Raw genomic sequence first — 23467 nt, forward strand, 5'->3', positions numbered from 1 at the left:
TCTTACAAATCGATATGCTCCAATTAAAATCATTCAATATTTTATCCAATAAAAAACTAAACAATATTAATATAATTATTTATATAAAATATTCGTGTTAATATAACAATTAAAATGGATTATAAATAAAATAAAATTATCGATAATATCCATTAATTATAAAATTCCTACAAAATTTACTTTGATTTTGTTTGATTTTATCGATAATAATTGGACAAACATAGGTTATGTACAAGTTCTATGATAACAGTTATTGTTACGCGCTAATTTCAGATTGTTTCATATAGAATATGATTAAAGTCGTTTAATTATATTTCCTATTTTGTATTTTTTTTACTATTTAGTGTAATGTTACTTTTTTTCTTATAAGTCTTATATATTTTTGATATTATTTATAAAGTTAACATTTATATAAACAATTATAATCATGTCTACGGGTTAGTAAAATTTTTATTATCGTTAATATTCATTTTGCAATAATATTTATTTGATAAATGTTTCATTATGTTTTGTAGAAAAATCTTTCGTTTCACATCGAAATAAAATGCCTTCCATAGTGAAAGGATCATCTGGCCTTGGAACAACAAGACCAAGTATATTTTTTAGAAAAATCAAAGGTGGTTTAAAGGTACGTTATATTCGTTATAATTTCTTTATCATTATAATGAATTTTATTTGATGAATTTTAGTATTAAACAATTGTTTAGATACCAAGATATATGAATACGTACCGTTTGGAATCTTTCAGTCCTTTTAAAGTAGAAGTTGTTGATAAAATATTGAAGGACGTAATGATTTCTTCCTTGGACAATATCAAATATCATCCAGTCGTTTGTCTACAAATTTGCAAAGATATGTCAGCGAAAGTGTGCGATTTATTATTTAAAAAATCCTACGATCGGTATTAATCATTAAATTATATTTCTAAACATTATGGGAGTATTATTAAAATAATGTTTTAGATTTATTTTGATCAAATTCTTAATACGACGATTTGTTTATATTTTAGTTATAAATATACGGTGATTATGACGATAGTACAAAAACGCAGACAAGGTGTGGATACCAAAATGGCGTGTTTATGGGATGCTAATAGGGATAATTATTGCACACACGTTTTAGAAAGTGCCGAATTTATTGCTCTCGGTTTGGTCATTGCTACTTATTACGAATAAACCGAGTTAAAACATATGATCGTTTTATCTTTTTATTAATGATCTATGAAAATGATGAATTATTTCGTTTTGCGAATTAACCGACATTGAAAAATTCTTGAAAAAAAAGAAAAATTAGAAAAGTATGATAATATTTTCAAGCAAAAAGAAATAAAAAATTCAAGTTTAGAATTGAAAAACGATGGATCAGCACATTTGGCGCCATTCCATTCGAATTATGAATTTCATGTTTTCTTTATTGTTATTAAAGTAATATATTATTCGGAATATATGTATGTATATGTATATGAGTATGTTTATGTATATATTATATATATACATATATACATATATGTAATAACGATATATGTATGTATATGCATATAAATATATAATAACGACATGATTACAAAATGTATTACTATGATTACTATGATTAATAATAATAATTCGTAAAAAAAGAATAGTTAATTTGATAATAATAATAATAATAATGATAAATAAATTAATGAATAATGATAAAAAATAATAATGATGCAAATAACAATGTGATTGATATCAATGATGATAATAATAATAATACTAATAATAATCGTTCATGATACAGTTGCATAATGGTAGTTTTGTAGTTCATCATTATCAATTGTTTACATCGTTCATTATAGATACAGGGATACAGAAAAATAATTACCGCGCGGCTGTGGTGGAATGTTCCTAAATTCTATATATATATATATAGATATATATATATAATATATATGTATTTATATATGTATTTATATATGTATATATAAAAGGGGATCGATAGGACTGTAATGAAATACTTTTCAATAAATTTTACACACACCGATTGGCCTCAATTCGCTCTTATTCCGTTTGAAAAATACGCGCCATCTTTGTTTTGTAACGACGTACGCGGGATCTACTTGAAAAAATGAAAAAAAAAAAAAAGAAAGAAACAACCAACAACAAGAAAAAAAATTATCAAACGAATCTTTAATTGATCTATATAGATCACGATATTATTTTGATTTATTTTTGCAAATTAAATGATGGGCCGCGTACGTCGATGATTTTGCGCATTATGCATGTAAATACTTACTTAGGCTTCACTTTATTTCTCTTTTTATTTATTTGGTTTTTTTTTCTTTTTTTTTCTTTTCTTTTTTTTAGGGCAGGAGGGAGATGCATATTTTTTTCTATTCTGTTGTTTTTTTTTCTTTCTTTTTTTTTTTTTTTTAAATAACATTACAGTTAATTGTACCTTTACTTACGAACGATCCTATACACCTGTCGACGAGAACTCGTCTATATTTCGATCGTTAAATAACGCACAATGATAATTCTCCATCAGTATTGAAATTAATTAAACAACGCGTCACGAGTCTCGCTACAAGTTTTTTATTTTTTTTATTTCTTTTTATTTTTTTTTTCGTTTATCCTTGGTCCATTTTTGACGCATACGTTTTATTTACATAGGGCTGTATTTTTTTTCTTTCTTTCTTTCTTTTATTTTTTTTTTTTTTGTAGTTTTCGCGCAAACGGAATCAAGAGCAAATTACCGACGAATATCGAATTGTTGTAATATTATTTTTATCATACGCGACTTTCTTTTTTTTTTTCATCGTCCCTTTTCTCTTTTTTTTTTCTTTCTCCTCACTTTATCGTCTTTCTCATTTCTTTTTTTTTTTTTTTTCTTTATCGACTGAAAAACACATTTTGGTTTTTTAATTTTGTCGATCTATCATCCTAAATTCGTATTCAATAAATGGAAAACACTTTCACGATTGATCTAAATGTTACATTAAAAATATGATTTGGTTTTTTTTTATATATATATATATATATATATATATTACAAAAAAAGAAAATATACAAAAATGAATGAATGAAAAAAAAAAAATATCAGAGAGTTGGTCGTAGAAAATAAAGAAATTTTTTGTCTGATTTCTTTTTTTTTCTTTTCTTTTTTTTTTTTTAAATTCGAACGCATTGTGATGCAACAACAACCCCTATTGAATGAAGATCCAAATGAAATTATATACACATTCCGTATATTTCTCGTAAATTCAGTGACAATGTGTCAACCGTTGTTGCAATTATTATTACATCATACATACATACGAAATACATTTTGGTTTTTGTTTGTTTTTTGTTTTATTATTATTATTATTATTATTATTTATTATTTATTATTAATTATTAATTATTATTTATCATTATTAATTATTATTTTTATTATTATTAATTATTATTATTATATATATATTATTATTAATTATTATTATTTATTATTATTAATATTATTAATATTATTATTATTTTCTTCTGCATTCTTTCTTTTTTTTTTCTTTATGTCTTCCTTCCACCTTTCACTCTTTCTTCCACCATTTTTTTTTCTTTTTTCTTGTTTTTTTTTTTTTTTTTTTTTTTAATTCTCCTTTAATTATTTTGTTTTATCCTTAGTCTCTCAAGGGAGGCACTTTGAACGTAGCTATCTCCCCTTCGCCCCCCACGGCGAAAGACGACATTCCACCTCGCCGTGATCGGTATGGAAATATCGAAGGTTCTCCATTTTATTTTTCTCATTCATTAATGTTACCTGTGTGTATATGTATATGTGTATGTATATGTGTATTGTGTACTTAACGTATTTCTGTTTTTATTTTATTTTATTTTTTTTTATAACGTGTGCGCGTACGCGCGCATTTCTTACATGTCACAGTGTGTGTGTGGTTACGTATTATACGCTTGTATTGTTGCATTGTTTTTTTGTTTCCATTTGTAGTTGTTAATTTTTTTTTTCTCTTTTTCTTTTACGCATGCTATTATATGTATGTATATGACACATTTACAATAATAACAATATGTTTGTGTTGTTACTCGTCGACAATTGTCACGGTACACACCTGGGCTTTCATTTTTATAATCGGCACACGTTTTCTTTTTTCTTTTCTCTCATTTTCCTTTCTTCCATTTTTTTTCTTCTTCTTCTTCTTCTTCTTCTTCTTCTTCTTCTCTCTATGTTTATATATATTTATATATATATATATATATATATAATCCGAAAAGTTTCGTGTATGTGTGTATGTTTGTTACTGATACTCATTTGCATAATGGCTTTGTAATGCAGCTTATTAGCTTCATTAACTTTTCGTTTTTTTTTTTTTTTTATGTTCCTTATATATTCGTTTATCACAAAATTCCGAATGTGTTATTAATATTGAACAATTCACACAAATCATACATTTTTTTTTTTTTTTATTTTACTTATATTCTCTTTCTCTCTCACTCGCGTTCTCTCTCTCTCTCTCTCTCTCTTTCTCTCTCTCTCGCTCTCGCTCGCTCGCGTTCTCTCTCTCTCTCTCTCTCTTTCTCTCTCTCTCGCTCTCGCTCGCTCGCGTTCTCTCTCTCTCTCTCTCTCTCTCGCACACATTAAATTAGATTTCTCACTTCATATTTTCTTTCTTGTATCCTTTTATTACACGTGAATGTAATTACTCTGTTAAATTGTAATAATAACGATAATAATAATAATAATAATAATAATAATAATAATAATCATATAATTAATAATCAATAATAATCAATAATATTAATAATAATATAATCAATAATCAATAATAATTGTAATATAATACAAAAATTATCTGTTGTTTTTATTCCTTTTTTTTTTACGTTTAATTACGCATACTGCAATAGGCAGTAGTAAAACTTGTTCGCGCAATATAAGTTTTAAGTTAGCATACTATTGGATGTACGAGCATGATGTAGGGTGATCGGGGGAAGGGGAAGGGGAGGGGAGAGGGGTGAGAGGGTGGCGGCGGCGGCTAAGGGTTGAGGTTTACGGGAAATGGATTTACGAGGGATTTTCGTCGTTTGTTTTTGGGAATTGTATCTCTTGTTATTGTTGTTAAATCTTTTTTTTTTTTTTATGTTTCTAAGCTAAGATACGAGAATTCGGTTTTGTGCCCAGCATTGTGTCAATCATACCTAAATATACGATTATATTAAATGAATAATAATAGAAGGAAATATATATATGTGTATATATATATGAAGATAATATGTATTAATTATATGGGCAGAGAAAAGCATATTATGCAAAATGATTTTTTCCTCTTTCTTATTTTTGTGGTTATTTTTTTTCCATTTTTTTTTTGTTTTTTTTTCTTTCTTTCTTTTGTTATAATACTTGTGTGTCAAGCTTTCTATTACATATATATATATATATATATGAAATTTTAATTATTATTCGGCTGAAATTGAAAAAAGATTGTTTTTTTCTCTATGATATTTAAATGTATAAAGTATTATAAAAGACAATGAGAAAAAAAAGAAAAAGAAAAAACTAAAATAAAGAAAAAAGAAAATGTTGAACACAACAGGAAGACAAGAATTGTTGTTTCCTCTTTTACGTTAACACTTAGCCGACCATTGAATGACCCACAGAGACCTTTACAGTTTCCACCTTACTCGGGAAAGTCAAACTGCGCTCTTCATCCCGTGCATTTTTCTGAAGTAGTGTTTTAGAAAATAATTTTATGTCTGGCAAAGACTCCATCGGAAATCCCGAAAATAAAGGTGCTGTAATAATGAGCAATGAAAGATTTCAAAAATTGATGCATTTTATTATATGTTGTATCCTATATAAATAAGCTGTATAGAAAAAGAAGCGTTTTCTCAGATGAAAAGGGTAGATCTACCCGAGCGGTTGGCTAAGTGTTAAAATAATGAAGAAGAGATAGGTAAGAATAATAATAATAAAAAAAAAAAAGAAAAACCAAAAAAATTAAGTTAATGTGATAGAATGATTGACCTTAGCTGTGGCAACGAAAGAATCAATCCTTCTTAACTGAGCGCGTGCTATATATTTAGAGGAAGTCGCAAAACTTTCTATTACACAGGTAGAATATACGAGGGTGATTTGGATGAAACGATTTTTCATTCTTTTTTTCTTTTTTATATAGATATGTTACAAATGATTTATGTTGAACGATACAATAATTCAAGGCTTAGAACAAACCCTTTTCTTTTATCCACAAATGATCAAAATTCAATTATTATATATATATATAAAAACAAAACAGATTGAACGATTAAGGATTTATATTTTGTATAATTACGATAATTATCAATAATAGGGATGATTGATAGAAATAAAAAAAAAAAACAACTGTATGATTTTTCTTGACAAAAAAATCTTTCATACAATCATCACCCTCATATTTATACGAATGTCGTCCGACGTATCATCATCCTCTCAGAAAAAAGACCTCTGTTGCGTTGATCATTTTCACATTATTTGTTTTTTTGTTTTTTTTTTGTTTGTGGCACATTTTATTTCCGTCTTCTGGTTCTCGCTAGCTCTAATTTCGTTAAACGCAACAAATCACGCCATAAAACTCGTTAAAGCCGCAGACAGACGAATAAAATCGCACATCTCGGACCCAAACTGGCTCATATTATTATTATTATTTTTTTCTTTGGGGCCAGTTAAATATTACATACCCGTTATAATAAAATACACATTTACAATATTACGGTAACCATAGTCGCATAGATTCGACTTAAACGCAACGCTTAAAACACACTTACACTCGTTACACTTATTCAACATTCTCTCTCTCTCTCTCTTTCTCTCTCTTTTTTTTTCTTCTTTTTTTCGTTCTTTCATTCTCTTTCTCTCTCTCTCTCTCTCTTCGTTCTTACATATGTAATTATATATACAAGTTTCGAAAATTGATTAAGAGTTCTGATATCCCTCTCTCTCTCTCTCTCTCTCTTTCTCTCTTTCTCTTTCTCTCTCTCTCTCTTTTCGCACCATTTATAAAAAATTGTTATTCGTTTCATCGTAGACTTAATTTTAAACACTTTCCTCCTTGTGTCGTGTGTGTCCCCCTCCGACTCTTAAAATTAAGCTCATCCGACCTCAAGCCCTTCCACCCTTTCTTCTTCCTCTTCCTCTTCCTCTTCTTCTTCTTCTTCTTCTTTTTCTTTCAATCTCTTCTCCTTCCTCTTCCTGTTCTTCCTTTAATCGTTAATTTTGTTCTCGAGCCTTTCACGATGATAATGATGATGTGTTGCAGCACTCTCGCTATCTATAATCGTGTACAACTATTTTAAAAATATCTCCGTAATCAATCATGTGGTCCATCACAGATTAGTTCCAAGTGTGTCGGAGGTTTACATATACATATACAACAACATCGTACAAGATGCTACGCTGTGCTATATTAAACGAAACAACAACAAAAAAAAAAAGAAGAATATTAACAAACAAACAGCAGGACAAACAAAAAATTTCCATATACAAAACGAACCAACAAATACGAACCAACAAACGAGCAAATAATAAATAATGAAATAAATAACAGACGTTTATATGCACACTTTCAAAGATTCTTCTTCTTCCTAGAATTAATTTTTCATTGGAAATTTTCGCGAAAGTACCGTTATTACATCGTTACAACGTATTTATTTAACAAGAGAGTTTTTTTTTTAATTACTCATTCATTTCTCACCCCCTTTTTTCTTTTTCTTTTTTTTTGTCTTCCATTTTTTTTTTCATCTTTTTTTTTTCTTCTTCTTATTTTTATTCTATTTACACACACTTTCTTTCTTTTTTTCTCCCTCTCTCTCTCTCTCTCTCTCTCTCACACACTCTCATTCTCATTCTCTCTGTTCGTCTTTTTTATCATTTTTCTTTTCTTATGTTTTTCTTTTTTTTAAATATTATTACTTTTTTTTTATATATTTTTTTTAAATATATTAACACACACAAAAAGAGACGAACACGCTCGCTCGCTCGCTCGCTCGTGTCTCAACGGATTCCCCTTCCTCGGATCGGCATCAGAATTTAATCATCTCGATGAATCCTCGAAAAAAAAAATCGTGCGCTTATTTGTAATTCATGATCTCGATTTTAGAAAGAAAAAAAAAAGAAGAAGAAGAAAAACAATCATACAACTCCGTTGTGTTTTGTTAATATTATCATAATAATAATATTAATAATAATTTAATAATAATAATAGCAATACGCAAATATGTATATATATATATATATTTATATACATTCCATCAAGGCTCATAATCGTTCCAAAATCGAGAATTCTAAATCCTGTTGTATTTTGTATTTTTAATTATTTATTTATTTATTCAATTTTTTTTTCTTTCTTTAATTATTCATTTATTTATTTATTTATTTATTTATTCGAGAAGGAGAAGAACGACGAGAGAGTACTTGCGATTATACTTGTTTAAGGCATTATGTCGGTTCATCATCTCGATTTTTGTTTAGTAAGTTTAGTCGCCATCGTAGTCGTTCTTCGCAATTTGCATTCTCTTGGCAGTGAGCGAAGAAGAAATGGATAAAGAAGCACAGAAAACAACAACAACGTGGTGAATATATGTTTTTCTTCTTATATTCATCATGTATTATATATTTAATCATATAATATCTCTTTTTTTTTCTTAGAATATTATTCAATCGAATCCCAGATTGATTCGCCACTTTATCGGATTTCTTGCGCTTCTTCGAGACAACACTGTGTTATATGCGTCAATGTTACTTTTTTTGTCTTTTCTTTCTTATCCTTTTGCTTTTTTTTGTTCTTTCTTCTTTTCTTTTTGTACAATTTTAAAGAGAACAAGAGACAGTAATTGGGTCGTCTCGATCATTCCTTCAGGTATCGCATATGACGCTTATAGTACACGGAGGATTCGAGAGAATTATAGCCAAGTGGGCTAAGAGAATCCGTTGGATCGAGATTTTTGGATTAATTGTTGTTTCAATTGTTGTTTTTGTTGTTGTTGTTATTGTTGTTGATGTAGGATGAGAACGAGCGTAGGATGATCGGGGGCCGAACGGTACTTCGCGCTCGACTTTGAACCGCGGCCCCGTGTGTCATACAGGCTCTTCCCTTTTGATGTTGATATTTTGCGAGGCGCAAAAGTCACGGGTAAAGGGTATGCAATTGAATAGCTTGCAGGCCTCGCAATCATAGAGAGGGACGTTGTAAAATAGAGCAAGAAGTAGAATGAATAGACTGACTATGAGTACGAGGCAAACCCAGATAATAAATATTTTACGACGTCTATCGTAATGGCCGAAAGATACGAATGGCATGAATGCGTAAGCCGCAAAGAAGCCGAAGATAAAGCCAAATAGGTGCGCATAATTGTCGATCCATGGTAAAACACCGAGTATTAATAAACCCAAGAGTATGCTGAGTAACTTGATAAGTGCTCGTCTAGGATGTTTTAGCATTTGCCAGCTATTCAGGACCTCGACGACAAATGTTGCGAGCAATGCAAAATGTGCACCAGCTGGACCAACCTGAAACAACAAAATATTTGATAATTTATTGCATTTGATTTTTCTTCTAGTTCAAATGAATTTTTTCGGACAATACTAATATTATTTTATGATTACCTCTGCTCTGTAAGGAACGAATATGGCACTGGCCAGATTTCCAGCTAAAGCACCGACGAAATAGATCAAAGCGATACGCAATGAGCCCGTTAACTTCTCCAAGTCTCTCATCAAGAAATATTGAATCACCAGGGTGATGGCCAGGTGTATAATTCTGAAATATGACATGTTTCAATCCATACGATTGATTAAGATATCGAGAAATTTATAAAACAAGAATAGGTATACTACCCAGCATGAAGGAAGGTCGTAGTGAATAATCTGTAAAACTGGTCCGGCCATTCGGGATGGAGAAACGGTATCATACCGCAAACGTCATGGAGGCATTCGACTTGGGAGCACAAGGATGCTTCCTCGTGGAAATAACCACCAACAAAGTCACAATATTCCTTTGTTGTTATTCTACACATTCCATGAATACCAATACAACATGGATGTCCAATCACCTCGCAAACCATGTGCTCCGCCATTTTGTCTTTGTTGACAACACCAATCGGGAAATTTCCATTTCCTCTTTGATTCAAATTTTTGCTAATAAATTTTAATAAGATTTCATTATGAAATTATTCAATTTATTATTTAATTAATGATTTCATTTTACACATACTTGTATCGTTGACTTGTTGGATTAGTTTTTCGACAGATGGGCCATTTGGTGATATCATCTGGCCATTCGTATGGTGCTATGCTCGCTGGTGCATCACAAAATTTTGGATCCAAACCACAAACGGATCCACTTATTCGTCCACCAGGTCCACTGTCTCCTGGGCCCCATTTTTTCCACGTTGATATTGTGTTCTATAGATATTTTCATTTTTATTCAATTATTATATTTAATTTTTATTGCACATTTATTTATATTATAATACTATTATTATATACTTAATTATTTGTAAAGAAAGAAAAAAAAAGACATATCTTAAAATTTGGGTAACATTAACATAATTCTGTTCACACTTTTACATTAACACGTTGACTACCATGCAAATAAAATGGATTATAGATGATCTACATGATTCCTCTCATAGTAAAAAAAACAAATGTCGGTCATGGGTAACCCATATGGTAGTCAACGTGATAGAAAAGATAATAATAAATATTAAATATGAATCGTGTAACGAATACATGCATAATGGGTCATTAAATTTACCGTAATTGTTGATTTCAATCCTCGGACCAGTTGATTTAGTAACAAAATATAGAATTTATATTATCAATAGGATCTTTACAATATTACCAAAAAAAAAAAATTAAAAAAATATTTCAATAAATTGATTAATAATAATAATAATAATAATAATAATAAACGATTTAAAGGATAAAAATCAAATTGAACTCACTGAACAATCGGCTTTACTCGATTGTACACAACCGGAATCATCGTTTCTAATGCAGCAAGCAGTATCACGTTCTCTTTCTCTCCATATGTCGATCTCTTTTAATATTTTAATATCTCGACGCATACAGGGTGCAAATTTTGCACCAAGATGAATTAAATCAGCTGCTCTTGGTCCAAACCAGAAATTTGCTGGCTCTTGATAATCGACCTCTTGCAACGACAAACTCGTTACCAAAACCTGCAAACAAACAATAATATAATTAATGATGAATATATCAACAACGTCTCTGATATAAGAAATTGATTAAACTAAAACAAAAAAACAAAAAGAAATTAAAAGTACTAAAAATGTATTTCGATAGACCGAAGATGAATTTGAAATGAATTTGAAATTCTATTTAGCGTATAAATGATTCCATAAGTAAACGTATATATATATATATATATATACATACGTAGATAGATAAGCAAATACATATTAGTATATACACATACACATGGATAGAACAGAGATACAAAGGATCGTGATGGAAATGGAGCAAATCGAGGTACGACGACGTTGAATAACGCGACTACATTGAGCACCCTCATGATTATTTATAGGAAAACGATTTGTTGAGTGCACATACGATGGCACGTGTGGTTTGCATAACATTTGCAATTTATCAATTATCGCGTATAAAGTTTTCTTCGTGATTGCTTGGATTAATTATATATATATGTATAGAAACGTTTTTCTTAATATAGAAGAAGACATGAATTTAATTATTAATAATTTCAAGATAAATACTTTTGTTAATATAAAATATAATTAATTGAGTTTTACTGTTTATACAATGTATTGGGATCTCTAGTACTTGAATACGCTATCTGGTGACTAAATTCAAAATTAGAGTAGATAGGTCGAATTACTAACGTCACGCCCCTTGCCAGAGATCCCAATAATGATCTTGATGGACTCTTATAACTGTGTAAGAATTTTCCCCATTAAAAAATCGACATCCTATCAATTTTGTCAATCAATTCTTATTAGTAAAACCTAAATTAATGTTTTGGATAAAAAACTAATAATCAATGTTGTGTCAAAAATAAGCAAAAGAAAAAAAAAAGAAAAAGGCGTAAAACGTATGTATGAATAAATAAAACTTACCCTTGCCGATCTATGGTTGAGTTCAACCCCAAATGGACCAAATCCATAACACGCCAAAGATATTATCAGAATGAGAACTTGCACCGTAGTGATCCAATATGTAAAGTATGGTCTGTGATCCTCAAAGTCATCCAATTGTTTTCTCACTTCCGGTTTATTGGTTACACTCTTTCGAAAGGATCTTCTGCAAATATAAGAAACAGAAAAAGGAACAAATTTAAGGGGATTTATCTATCTATCTATCTTTTTTTTTCTTCTATTTTCTTTTTCTCTCTTCATAACTCTCTCTCTCTCTTTCTTTCTTTATTTTTTAGTTTCACGTCACGTTTACCACTATCATCAAACCAAACGAGTTACGGACAACGTCTCGTGACATTTAATAAAATGTCGCGGATTCGTATCAATCATTTTCCGTATCAAAGATGACATTTCCTGTCACACCGGGATCCCCATTATTATCCACCATGAAATTCTAACTTTAAACGAGTCCATTCGTCGACTCCTCGTTTATCTTTCCTCTTTTTTATCTTCTTCTTCTTCTTCTTCTTCTTCGTTTTATCTTTCCTTTCTTTTCTTTTTATTTTTGTCTATGCTTTTTTTTCTTAAAATGTGAAAAATATATGTTGAAATATCGTTTGAAAAGAGAAAAACAGAGGAGGAGAAGAAGAAGAATTAAGAAAAAATTACAAATACCTTCATATATTATTTCTATAAGATCAATCATTATGATTGGTTATAATCAAAAATATATTACGTTAATAAATCAATCAATCAATCATAATAATAATAATCATCATCATCATCATTAACAGCATAACCATATTATATTTATTGTAATCAATCATCGTCATTGTCATTGTTATGGTCATCATTATAATCATCAAGAAGAAAAAGAAAAAGAAAAAGAAAAAGAAGAAGAAGAAGAAGAAGAAAAAGTTATCGATAAGTATAGTTATATTCGAAGTTTACCTTACAATTATAAAGTCACAATATCTTAACGTAGTTGTGTAGGAAACCAAAGTACTAACTTAGAGATCCAATTTTGAATTGGTACAAACAGCTCTTTCCATTAATATTTATTTATGCATGAGATTCTTGAGTTTCAGAGCCTTCAGAGAGGTCTTTGTTTCATAGGAAACTGTGCTTTCTCTCTCTCTCTCTCTCTCTCTCTTTTTCTTTTTCTCTTTCTCTTTCTCTTTCTCTTTTTCATTCTCATTCCAGGTACGTTGCTTAGTACATAGAACTAACTTCGTTAAACGAACGGTGAAAAGTGAAAGAGCGTTTCGCGTGAATAAATTTTCGAAAATTCGTTCTTATTTAATATTGTATTTGTCATTTAAAACTTTAAAAAAATCTAATTATTTATATTAATAATATTTATATTATAGATATAATTTTATATTGAGAAATATTTTTATAAACATTTATACGAATTGAATTGTATTATCAATATTAAATAATTATTATCGATATTATTATAATTAATATATTATTAATAAAATTAATAATCAATAAAATATATTATCAATATTATATATATTATTATAATATATTATAATTATATAATAACTATAATAATAGTAACAAAAAAACACGATAATATATTAAATAATTATATAAATTTAAGTAAAATAAACAAACCCTCTTTATTATACTATTTATATGGATATTGAATATATATTAATAATTACATATACAAAAATAATATAATTATTATATAATAATATTATTTATATAATAATTTCGATTCGTCAAGTGTCAAGGTTTATTATAACGCGAGGATAGTCTATTTTTTTTCTTTTTTTTTTGGAAATAAATTTTTCTTAGAATATAATGAAAAAAAAAAAAAAAACATACCCAAAGAATCGTCCAACGATTCCCATGCCATATTGCCGTCGATTACTATTATCGAAGACACGATCGATGGTACTAGGTGAGATTCTCGTACCACCGGTCATTTCCCTTCTCAGAGATACACCATCGTCATGTTGCATCCTTGTGTCTTCCCTCAATGGGCTGTCGTATTTCGACCTGCTCCAACTTGTTTTTCTGTAATATCTATCGTTGTAAAGCGTATCTCGTGTGCTCGAATCGTCAAAATATCCAATTGTTTTTTTCTTTTTTTTTTTTTTTTTATTCAATTTTCAATTTAATGCAAACGCATCTATTTAACACGTATACAATTTTTATATAACAAATTTTATTCTTCTTATAATTATATATTATTATTATTATTATTATTATTATTATTTTATAATAATTCATGACAACGAGCACACGTGGATCTAACAATAATACGGTTGTACGTAAATTATCGATCGAACAAATTAATTTTTGTTTTGTCAATCTTTTTTTAATTCAAATTATTTTATTGAACCATGGTATATAAAATAATGAAAAAATAATCTGAAATCGATAAAAATAAGAAAATACAACAAATCAACGATAAATGCGTGATATCAAAGTAAAATTGAATTAAAAAAAAAAAAAAGTAATTAAAATAACAGATGTGTGCAGATCACACACGGTAGAAGTGAAACCTTCGAAGAAAATTAAGCTTCGAAATAATTCAATTGTAATACAGTGCCATCTATTGAAAGAACCTTACAGAACCAAGAAAATTGTCCTATGTGCTAAGTTGAAAAAAATCACTAAGTGAAATAAAATCAATTTCATTAAAATAAGTTTAAGTAGTTTTGGAATTATTACTGGACAAACATATTGTGACACTGAATTTTCATTGTTTTCACGGTTTATTCCGTTTCACGTTCTTTCGTTTGACGATTTTTCAATCACCCTGATTCTAAAGAAGTTTTCACTTCAATAATTTAATTTATCGATTAAACATACCTTGAAGTATAATGGTCCCTCGTGACCTGATGAGGTCTCCTAATTTGTCCGTCAATCGTACTCCTTTCATCTTTTTGCTGTGCGAACCTACAAAAAAAAAAAAAAAAAAAAAAAAAACAAGAAAACATGAATTAACTTTGATTTGTTTTTTTCGTAAAAACGAAAACTAAGTTAGACTACTTGAATATTCTTCGTGATCGTAGATCGATAAAATATTGATACGGGTGAAGGATAAATGGAACGGAAATGACGGAATAAGGATACAAAAAGATAGAAGGATTGGAAGGATGAAACTGACGATACCTGACCAATTCCTCGCTCGTATCACGTTCGTTCCCTGAATCTCGAATCTCAATCTTGCTATCGACATCTTCGGCTTTAACCAATCCAACGGTAGTCTGTTCGATTTGCGTTTGGGATTGTTGCTGACTCGACAAAGCTGGCGGAGGTAATGGCGGTGGTGGTGGAGGTGGTCTTTCGAAAAACGATTCTTCTTCTTCCTGGCCGCTTTCAGGGGATGATACACCTTCTGCCCTTGACAGATACGCGATTACGCTAGGTGGAAAGCTTCGAGATTCTGGCCTAGTTCGAGATCTTTCTCTTGGACGTTGTCTTGTCATTGACTGAAATAATACAACAAGAAGAAAAATACAAATTAGATTGAACAATATTAAAAATTGCATGAATAAATTTAAAAGGATTACAACATTGTAAATGTTTTGAAAAAGTAGCAGAAGAAAATGACGCTATTTTTAGGTTATGTTAAACAAAAATTTTCTATGAACTGGTGTAATCCCTTAAATTTCATAATAATTTATTGCAATGACTGTACTAGACTTATTTAAATTAACATTATTATTTAAATGTATACATGGTATAGTTGACGATCTAATATATTTTCATTTGATTATTTAATTCATCAAAATAATTATTATCAAATTAATGTAAATTATTTTCTTTGTGCATATGCGCATAACGGGTTGCCTATCTCCAGGGGGGAGTCAAGCGCGCGCGGCTCTTTTGATTATGCATCGATAATCGGTAGATGGCATTGATTGTATGTTTTGACCGATCGATCAATCAAGACGGTGTGCGCGTCACGTTTTTGAATTTACAGTCGATATACAGTAGGTTTAACGTCGAATATGTTATTAAAATAAATAATGATTTTCATAGGAGATAAAGGAAAGTTCGAAGAACTTGAATCGTTAAGATAGGTTTCTTAACTACAATTAATGGTTAGGAACGCATACCCATTTTAGAGATAAAATTATGATAACGTATATGTCTCTCTCTCTCTCTTTCTCTTTCATTCTCTTATATCGGTTGTGTTATAGTCTTCTGTAATTCGTGGGAGGAAGTATCGTAATCATTTTCTAACGATATGCACGAAAGCCAGCAAATTACAAGGTTATGTTCGTATTCGTAGAAAGTTATCGGGTTTGATGTCGTTTTTAACGAGCTTTAAGCGCCTCTAACCGCATATCAAGCGAACTAGCGGTTATTTCCCTTTCTCAAAGGGCAGCACGATATATTCCTTTTTAGAGATTCCTCGAATTGCACGTTCTCGTACAGTAACACAGATGTACTTAAACGATAACGTTGTATTTTTCGCATTTCGAATACTTTGCTTTTCTATGGTGACTAACAATCAAAGAAAATTAGATAAAAAAAAGTGCAATAGAAGTAATTCAAGATTTTTCATTTAAACTTTGACAGATGTGAAACTACAGACCGAACTATTACATTACGAAAATAATACAATTTAAACAAAACTAAAATACAAATTTCTGTGCAACACAAGTCTTTCTATTTTATTATTAATCAATGATAAAAACATGTGTTTGTTAAACGTTAATAATTTCATCTTATAACGTTCATTTATTTAATCATCTCGAATCTAATTAGAAAAGACAATTATTTAAAAATCATCTCATCGTGTTAAGTGTACATACATAATAACGATGATTTCGATTATATTCATCCACAACCACCATCGTTGCATGTTAACAGGGGACAGAGGACTTCGAGTGGTACGTCCATTATAGTCACGAAATCTATAATAGTATTATCGCGTTAGCTGTTAATTTCGAGAATCCCGGAACGTCATTCATTGATATTAACTTATGAGCTTTCACGTCGATTGCCGATGCACGCAAGAGAACATTGGCAACAATTGATCGGAAGAAGAGTAGGAAGGGTAGGGAAGGAAAGGGAAGGGAAGGGAAGGGACTGGTTGGTTGGTTGGTTGGTTGGGTTAGAGACTCTCCTCTATGGTAATTTGATTTTACAATGATCGTTAATGAGCTTGCGAATTTGTGAATTATTTTATCTAATTATCTATGTCATTATTTATAAACGTGTAATGCATTTATAATCAATCTCATTATATTATGGGTTCAAGGTCCGTTAATTGCAAGTATCGATGATGCTCTCCAATAATACGATTTCTATAGAAATAATAATAATAATAATAATAATAATAATAATAATAATAATAATAATAGTTATTATTATTATTATAATATAATTAATATAACTTTTTATTTAAAACAAATATTTGGATAACCCTGACTCAATAATAGGTAAAAAAAAATTAAATTTAATATTAATTAATGATTATAATATAGAAAAGTAATTTAAATACTAATGAAAATTAACCCATTAAAGTGCACATGGGGTGTTTGACACCCTCAACAAATTTGTGATCTCTCGAAAATGGTACTGAATTTGAAAAAAATGGGTTATTTGTTACGCCATCTAATGTTGGGTATAAAACCTATTCTATTTTAAAAAAGATGTATCAAACTATTTCTAAACAAAATTGCGAGGTCTAAATAAATAGCAGCTTCAGGAGATGTGTTCAAACACGTTGGGGTGTCAAACACCCACAGTGCACTTTAAGGGTTAAAATAGACAACAAAAATGCTAAGCAATGTTAAATTTGAGGATTTTTGTAATAATATATTATTATTAACAATGCTCACGCATACAATGATGATGATGATGATGATGACACAATTATTATAAGACAAGAAGTAAGTTCATAGTCATCGGTTAAATATCGATTTGTTTGTTGTGTTTAAACGTGTAGAGAATTGCTACGTCCAGGTTATATTGCAATTCAGTAGGTCCCGTTTAATACCCACCACAATCGGCTTTTATCTTTCATACACATCCAAAGGTATATAAACGTAGTTACACGATTACGTTACCTACGATAGTAAAACGTTATAAATGTAATGTCGAAGTAGCATCTAAGCCAGCTTAGATCCCATTACTGATATTATCCTCTATGAATTTTGAATATTATGCCAGTATTAGATAGATATTCGATTATATACGTTGACATTTATATTTATAATTTCTAATGAAATATATTTTTATCAAATAAATGTTATATATTTGTTTAATATTGTATTAAATATTGATTTTTTTTTACATTTATACTTCAATATTAGATCAGATTTTAATTCATATATTTTATTCTAATGACGAATTATTTAAATATTATTGGATAATAATATTAGAAATTTAAATCATATTCAAAATGTTGTCCTGTTTATTGCAAAAATATTAGAATCATTTGTTAAGAAGTAAATTTAGTATTAATTAATTATTTTGTGGTATAAAATATACAATTTTTTTCTAAAATAAAGTTTAATCTTTTGTTCACACTTCATGTAATAAAAAATACACGAATTAATAATAATAAACATTTATAATATTTAAATGGTGATAAATGTTTGCAAGTTAAATTCAATTTCAACAAATGCAAATTGTACCGTGAGAAAATTAAAAAAAAAAAAAAAAATAATAAATCGTTCTATTATATAAAAAAAATCAATTTAACCAATCATCGTTTCCCAAGTTGTCGGAGGACAAAAATTTGCTATATCGCAAAATGATTGTTCTTTTTATCAATGAAATTAATGAAAATAAATAATTTTCATAAATAAAGGAGACATATGTGTAATATATGGTGTAAGATAAAAAAAGAGAGATATAGAAACGGATAGACAAAGTTTTAACTACTGCAATAGGCAGACAAGCAGAAGTACAGTAGTGGCAGTAGATGATTGGTCAGACCATGTCTGCTTGTGACGTGTTCACTTGCTAAGTTCATCGGTATCTACTGTGTGAGAAGTTCATATATGACCTACTATACAAACACAAACACAAACACACATATATTCAAACATAAATACATATACACACACACGTTTTAACACGTACATAGTATATAAATTACACGCACATATATGTATGTTCTACACATGATGTATTATACATATATACACAAGTTTTGAGGATTATCATTGGGGACTAACGTAAAAATAGGAATTGTTTTGCAAATAAATTATCGATTTTATTTGTCAACGAAGTAATGAAAGATAGATAGATAGATAGATAGATAGAGAGAGAGAGAGAGAGAGAGAGAGAGAGAGAGAGAGAGAGAAAACCTAACGATTTGTTTAACTATCGTAAAAATAAAAAGAAAGATAGGTATAAAAAGAGAAAAAAAAAACAAACAAACAGAGATAACAAAAAACAAAACAGAAAAAAGGAAATTCTATACGAAAAGTTGAACTTTTTGACGTTTGTTTTAATTAACGATCCTTTGAGTGGCGTTTAATTTTAACATCAAGTAAATTTGTATTCCATTAGAACGGTTCTTTATTTATTTATCAAGATCTCACTACTCGGTACTTAGAATAATATTTGTCTTTTACTATAAGCGATCATTCTTTCTTTCTGTCTTTCATTTTGTATCATTAGAAACTTTTTGAAGCGAAAACATCTTTAGAATGGGTGTGATTTGAAAAAATGTAACGGAGCGGTAGGCGGCTATGTAACGGCCGCGATACTAAATAAGAAGAGAATACAATTATCTTATTATATATTAGATAATTTTTAAGAATAAAAAAGAAATAAGAAATAATAAAGAATTAAATAAAATGTTTCGATTAAAAAAGTATAACATATTGTTTCAATTAAATCATTTCTAATTTTGTATACCATAAAACATCGTAATTAATTGTAAATGAAATAAAGAAGATATTTGAAATAGCAAGCAAGCATGACAAATATTTCAAAAGGAATTATAATGTAGGTGGTGATGGTGGAGTGTTACAGAAAGTTACAGAATTAAAGACAAGGAGAGATAGATAGATAGATAGATAGATAGAGAGAGAGAGAGAGAGAGAGAGAGAGAGAGAGAGAGAGAAGGACTATGCACAATAGTTAATTCGAAAATTTATAGATCTCGGTTAGATTCGTGCGTGCTGCATGGTGTTGCTTTTCAATTAAATACGACAAGCAGTAATTCTAAAGGAAACTATTTCTCTCTCCTATATATATAGGACGTATATATATATAGGATATATATAAACGAAATATATGACTGTAATAATATGAGTGTGTGCACGCGTAAGTAATACGAGATACTAATTGTACGAGAATATAGTTATCTCGAGATAGTATTATATATTTTTTTTAATTTTTATTTTTATTTTTATTTTTATTTTTATTTTTATTTAACGAGATATTCTCTGTGAAAACTAATTTTGCTTTACTTATACTCGAAAGATCCTTGCAATCAGATCGAACGATTTACCGTGATCGTGACTTTTATGAGAAAAAGATAGAGATGAATGAAAAGAGAGAAAGAGAGAGAGAGAGAGAGAGAGAGAGAGAGAGAGGAATATAAAAAGAAAGAAAAGAATCAAAGTGTTCTCGAAGGAAGGAAGGAAGGAAGGAAGAACGTGTTTTAAAAATTCATTCCCTTCCCTGACTCTTTTTATTTATTCTTTTTTCTCTCTCTTTTTCTTTCTCTTTCTCTTTCCTTTTTTTCTTTATTTTATTTTCTTTTCATTTCTTTTCTTTTCTTTTCTTTCGTTTTTTAGCACACCAACGAACAGCTTGTAAAGGAAGTAACAAGAATACGTCAAAATATTCATGAATGGTTGTACAGAACACTATGCTGTTGGATTCTCTTGATATTCTTCTTCTCTTTCTCTCTTGTATATATATATATATATATGCATAGACATCTTCTCACATGTGTTTTCTCGGTAAATTTACACACATGCGTATATATCAAATCTCGAGGGACCGAGTATAGTTGTTATATCGTAGATACATATTATACATAAACGTTTCCTACGGGATGCATCGTTGAGATGTAGCACGCAAGTTAGTATAGTAGATAGATATATGTATATAGATAGCAACAGCAAGATATATACATATATAATATTTTATATATATATATTTTATATATATATGACGCTCGCAAGCAACATTTTCAAAATGTGTCTGGAGGGTTGCATTCATACAGGCGCGCATTTTTATAATAATTACTAAGAAAGTAAATAATAAAACACTAGAAAAAAAATGTATTGCAAATCAAATATTGTTATAAATAATGATATATATATATATATATATATATATATATATATATATATATATATATATATATATTAGGATGCTTTTGGCTATGCGTTGCTAGGGTTTTGTTATAAAATGTTGATTTAATGTATAATTCTAAACTATTTAGTAAATTACAAAAAAGACGTAGATAACCTTTAAATAAGAAATCCTTAAATTAGCAATAAAAAATGAAAAATAATTTTGATAAAAACTATTCTATGTACTAAGTTGAACATAATATTGTTGACTTAATATTTTACATGCATATATATATATATATATATACATTTAAAATAAAAAGAGAGAAATAGATAGAAATAATAAAGAGTTTTTTAAAAAAATGTCAAATTTGAAAAAATATATAATGGTTAAACTGTTTCGGAATATATGTTTTTACCGTATAAAATATTCCATGTACATTATATTTTGTATAAATAGAAGAGGACAACATTTTTCTGACCACACGAAGAGAAGAACGACAGTCGTGTGTGGAGATAACGTTCCCCTTTCTCTCTCTTTCTCTCTTGAATTGTTTTTTTTTTCTATTTTTGTTTTTTGTTTTCCCGTAGCATTGTTACGTACGGTAATAAAGTGATTAAAAATTACGGCCGCGTGTTACGTGGGAAAATTAAACGTGGATGGTGTGTGCTTTATACCCATGCAAGATAAAAATTCGAAATTGGAGCTTTCCACGTTGTTTCTCGCGGACTTTTCGATGTTATCATCATACTATTTACGTGTGTACACGTAAATATTCGTGCGTGTGCGTGTACGTGTGCTCGCATGTGTTTCACGTGTTTAAATCTCTTCCCCAATTATTTTTTGTTTTGTTTTTAAGTCAAACCACCACCACCCCACGTCACTTTCTTTTTCACTTATTTTTGTTTGAAAAGTCGTTTCGTTTCGTTTTTCTTTTGTAAAAATGAAGATAATAATGTTTGCTTCGAGACTTAAACCTAAACCTTTTTAAGTGGTCATAAATAATTAAATTTGATAAATTTAACAACCTCTCGATCGTTCTCATGTGTTACTATTTGTCGGTTTGCATTAATTAATTATTGCCATTATTGCGTTAGTAAAAAATGAAACGATTTTTCCGAATCACCTAATATATGGTTGAAAATGTTTAAGTAGTACGAATAGTATGTTCTCATATAGCCAGACATATATAAATAATACCAACTGTGGGGATTATTATCTTTATATAGTCAAATATTTTAAAATAATACAAAGCCAGTCCCCTCTCTCATCATAAATGATCAAGTATATTTCAAACATAATATTTTATTTCAAAATATAATCAAGAAGAAAATTAATCAAGTGAAATGTGTGTGTTTTTTTTTTTACTTAAATAATAGATCTTTGCAATTTCATACGTATGTATATAAAATAAGCATACATGCAATATATCTCGTGTTAAAAGGTCACGCATGTACTTCCTCCCTCACCACTTTTCCGTAATAATATACGCGAATTAATTGTTTTAGCGTCTCTCTCTCTCTCTCTCTCTCTCTCGTAAAACAGTAATGTCAGTGTTGGATCTTAAATTGCTCGTCGTCAACCCCTTGTCGCATAAATTTCATTCTCCACTATTCGTCTAATCATCTCAACTCAAATTCATTCTCACTTTGATCCACGATCTTCGAGTTGAAAAGCATATTTCTCTCTCACTTTAAAGCGTTTCATTTGCGTGTCTACAAAGTCACAGAATGTGGCAGTTAATATTTCTCTCTCTCTCTCACTCTCACTCTCACTCTCATTCTCTTTTACTCTCACTTCTGTCTTTCTCCCATTCGTACAATTTTGTCTGTCCTTTTCTCATTTATAGTTGGTACGTAGAGATCTCACGTTGGATGAACAACGTTCATGATTTTCCAAAGATTTATCACGCGTAAATTTAACACGACGACGTTTTTGTGTGTACGTGTGTATATGTATGTATGTCTTCATCGTCGTTCCCTCGTATAACTGGGAAATGTTAAAGCTCAACGAAACGAAATCCGATCGGATCGGATCGGATCGAATCGGAAAGTTTCGCGGTGCAAATTCGATATTCCTCCTCGTACGAGAGGAATAATGTTCATATAAAGTTGGCAAAAGATAAA

General features: G+C 29.3%; 2 protein-coding genes across 6 annotated transcripts in view; one reads left to right on the forward strand and one right to left on the reverse strand.

The window, feature by feature from the left end:
* Positions 1-7424, forward strand: LOC107064184 (dynein light chain Tctex-type 5). Its single transcript, XM_015316592.2, has 4 exons — positions 1-437; positions 516-628; positions 708-901; positions 1010-7424. Exons 1-4 carry the CDS (start codon positions 428-430, stop codon positions 1173-1175), a joined length of 483 nt encoding a protein of 160 aa, XP_015172078.1. The 5' UTR covers positions 1-427; the 3' UTR covers positions 1176-7424.
* A 917-nt stretch (positions 7425-8341) lies between these two features.
* The window catches only part of rho-5 (rhomboid-5), a 228511-nt gene continuing 213385 nt past the window's right edge, over positions 8342-23467 (reverse strand). For 2 of the 5 annotated variants that reach the window (XM_089178194.1, XM_089178193.1), the window contains 10 exons: positions 15231-15550; positions 14928-15014; positions 13935-14135; positions 12078-12261; positions 10927-11165; positions 10739-10763; positions 10196-10386; positions 9820-10119; positions 9589-9742; positions 8342-9492 (listed from right to left, as the gene is read on the reverse strand). In XM_089178194.1, coding sequence (XP_089034320.1) covers positions 9061-9492; positions 9589-9742; positions 9820-10119; positions 10196-10386; positions 10739-10763; positions 10927-11165; positions 12078-12261; positions 13935-14135; positions 14928-15014; positions 15231-15550 — 2133 coding nt within the window. In that variant the 3' untranslated portion in view covers positions 8342-9060. The remainder of the gene's footprint in view (positions 9493-9588; positions 9743-9819; positions 10120-10195; positions 10387-10738; positions 10764-10926; positions 11166-12077; positions 12262-13934; positions 14136-14927; positions 15015-15230; positions 15551-23467) is intronic. The other 3 variants (XM_089178198.1, XM_089178196.1, XM_089178195.1) reach the window with 3 other exon arrangements.

Source organism: Polistes dominula, unplaced genomic scaffold (genome assembly GCF_049000335.1).
Source record: "Polistes dominula isolate Pdom_NZ unplaced genomic scaffold, Pdom_raw_medaka contig_77, whole genome shotgun sequence".
NCBI classification, from domain to species: Eukaryota; Metazoa; Arthropoda; class Insecta; order Hymenoptera; family Vespidae; genus Polistes; species Polistes dominula.

Coding starts and splice junctions, on each gene's coding strand:
- LOC107064184 (XM_015316592.2), top strand. Junction 629..707: donor AAATCAAAGGTGGTTTAAAG/GTACGTTATATT, acceptor ACAATTGTTTAG/ATACCAAGATATATGAATAC. Junction 902..1,009: donor TTTAAAAAATCCTACGATCG/GTATTAATCATT, acceptor TTTATATTTTAG/TTATAAATATACGGTGATTA.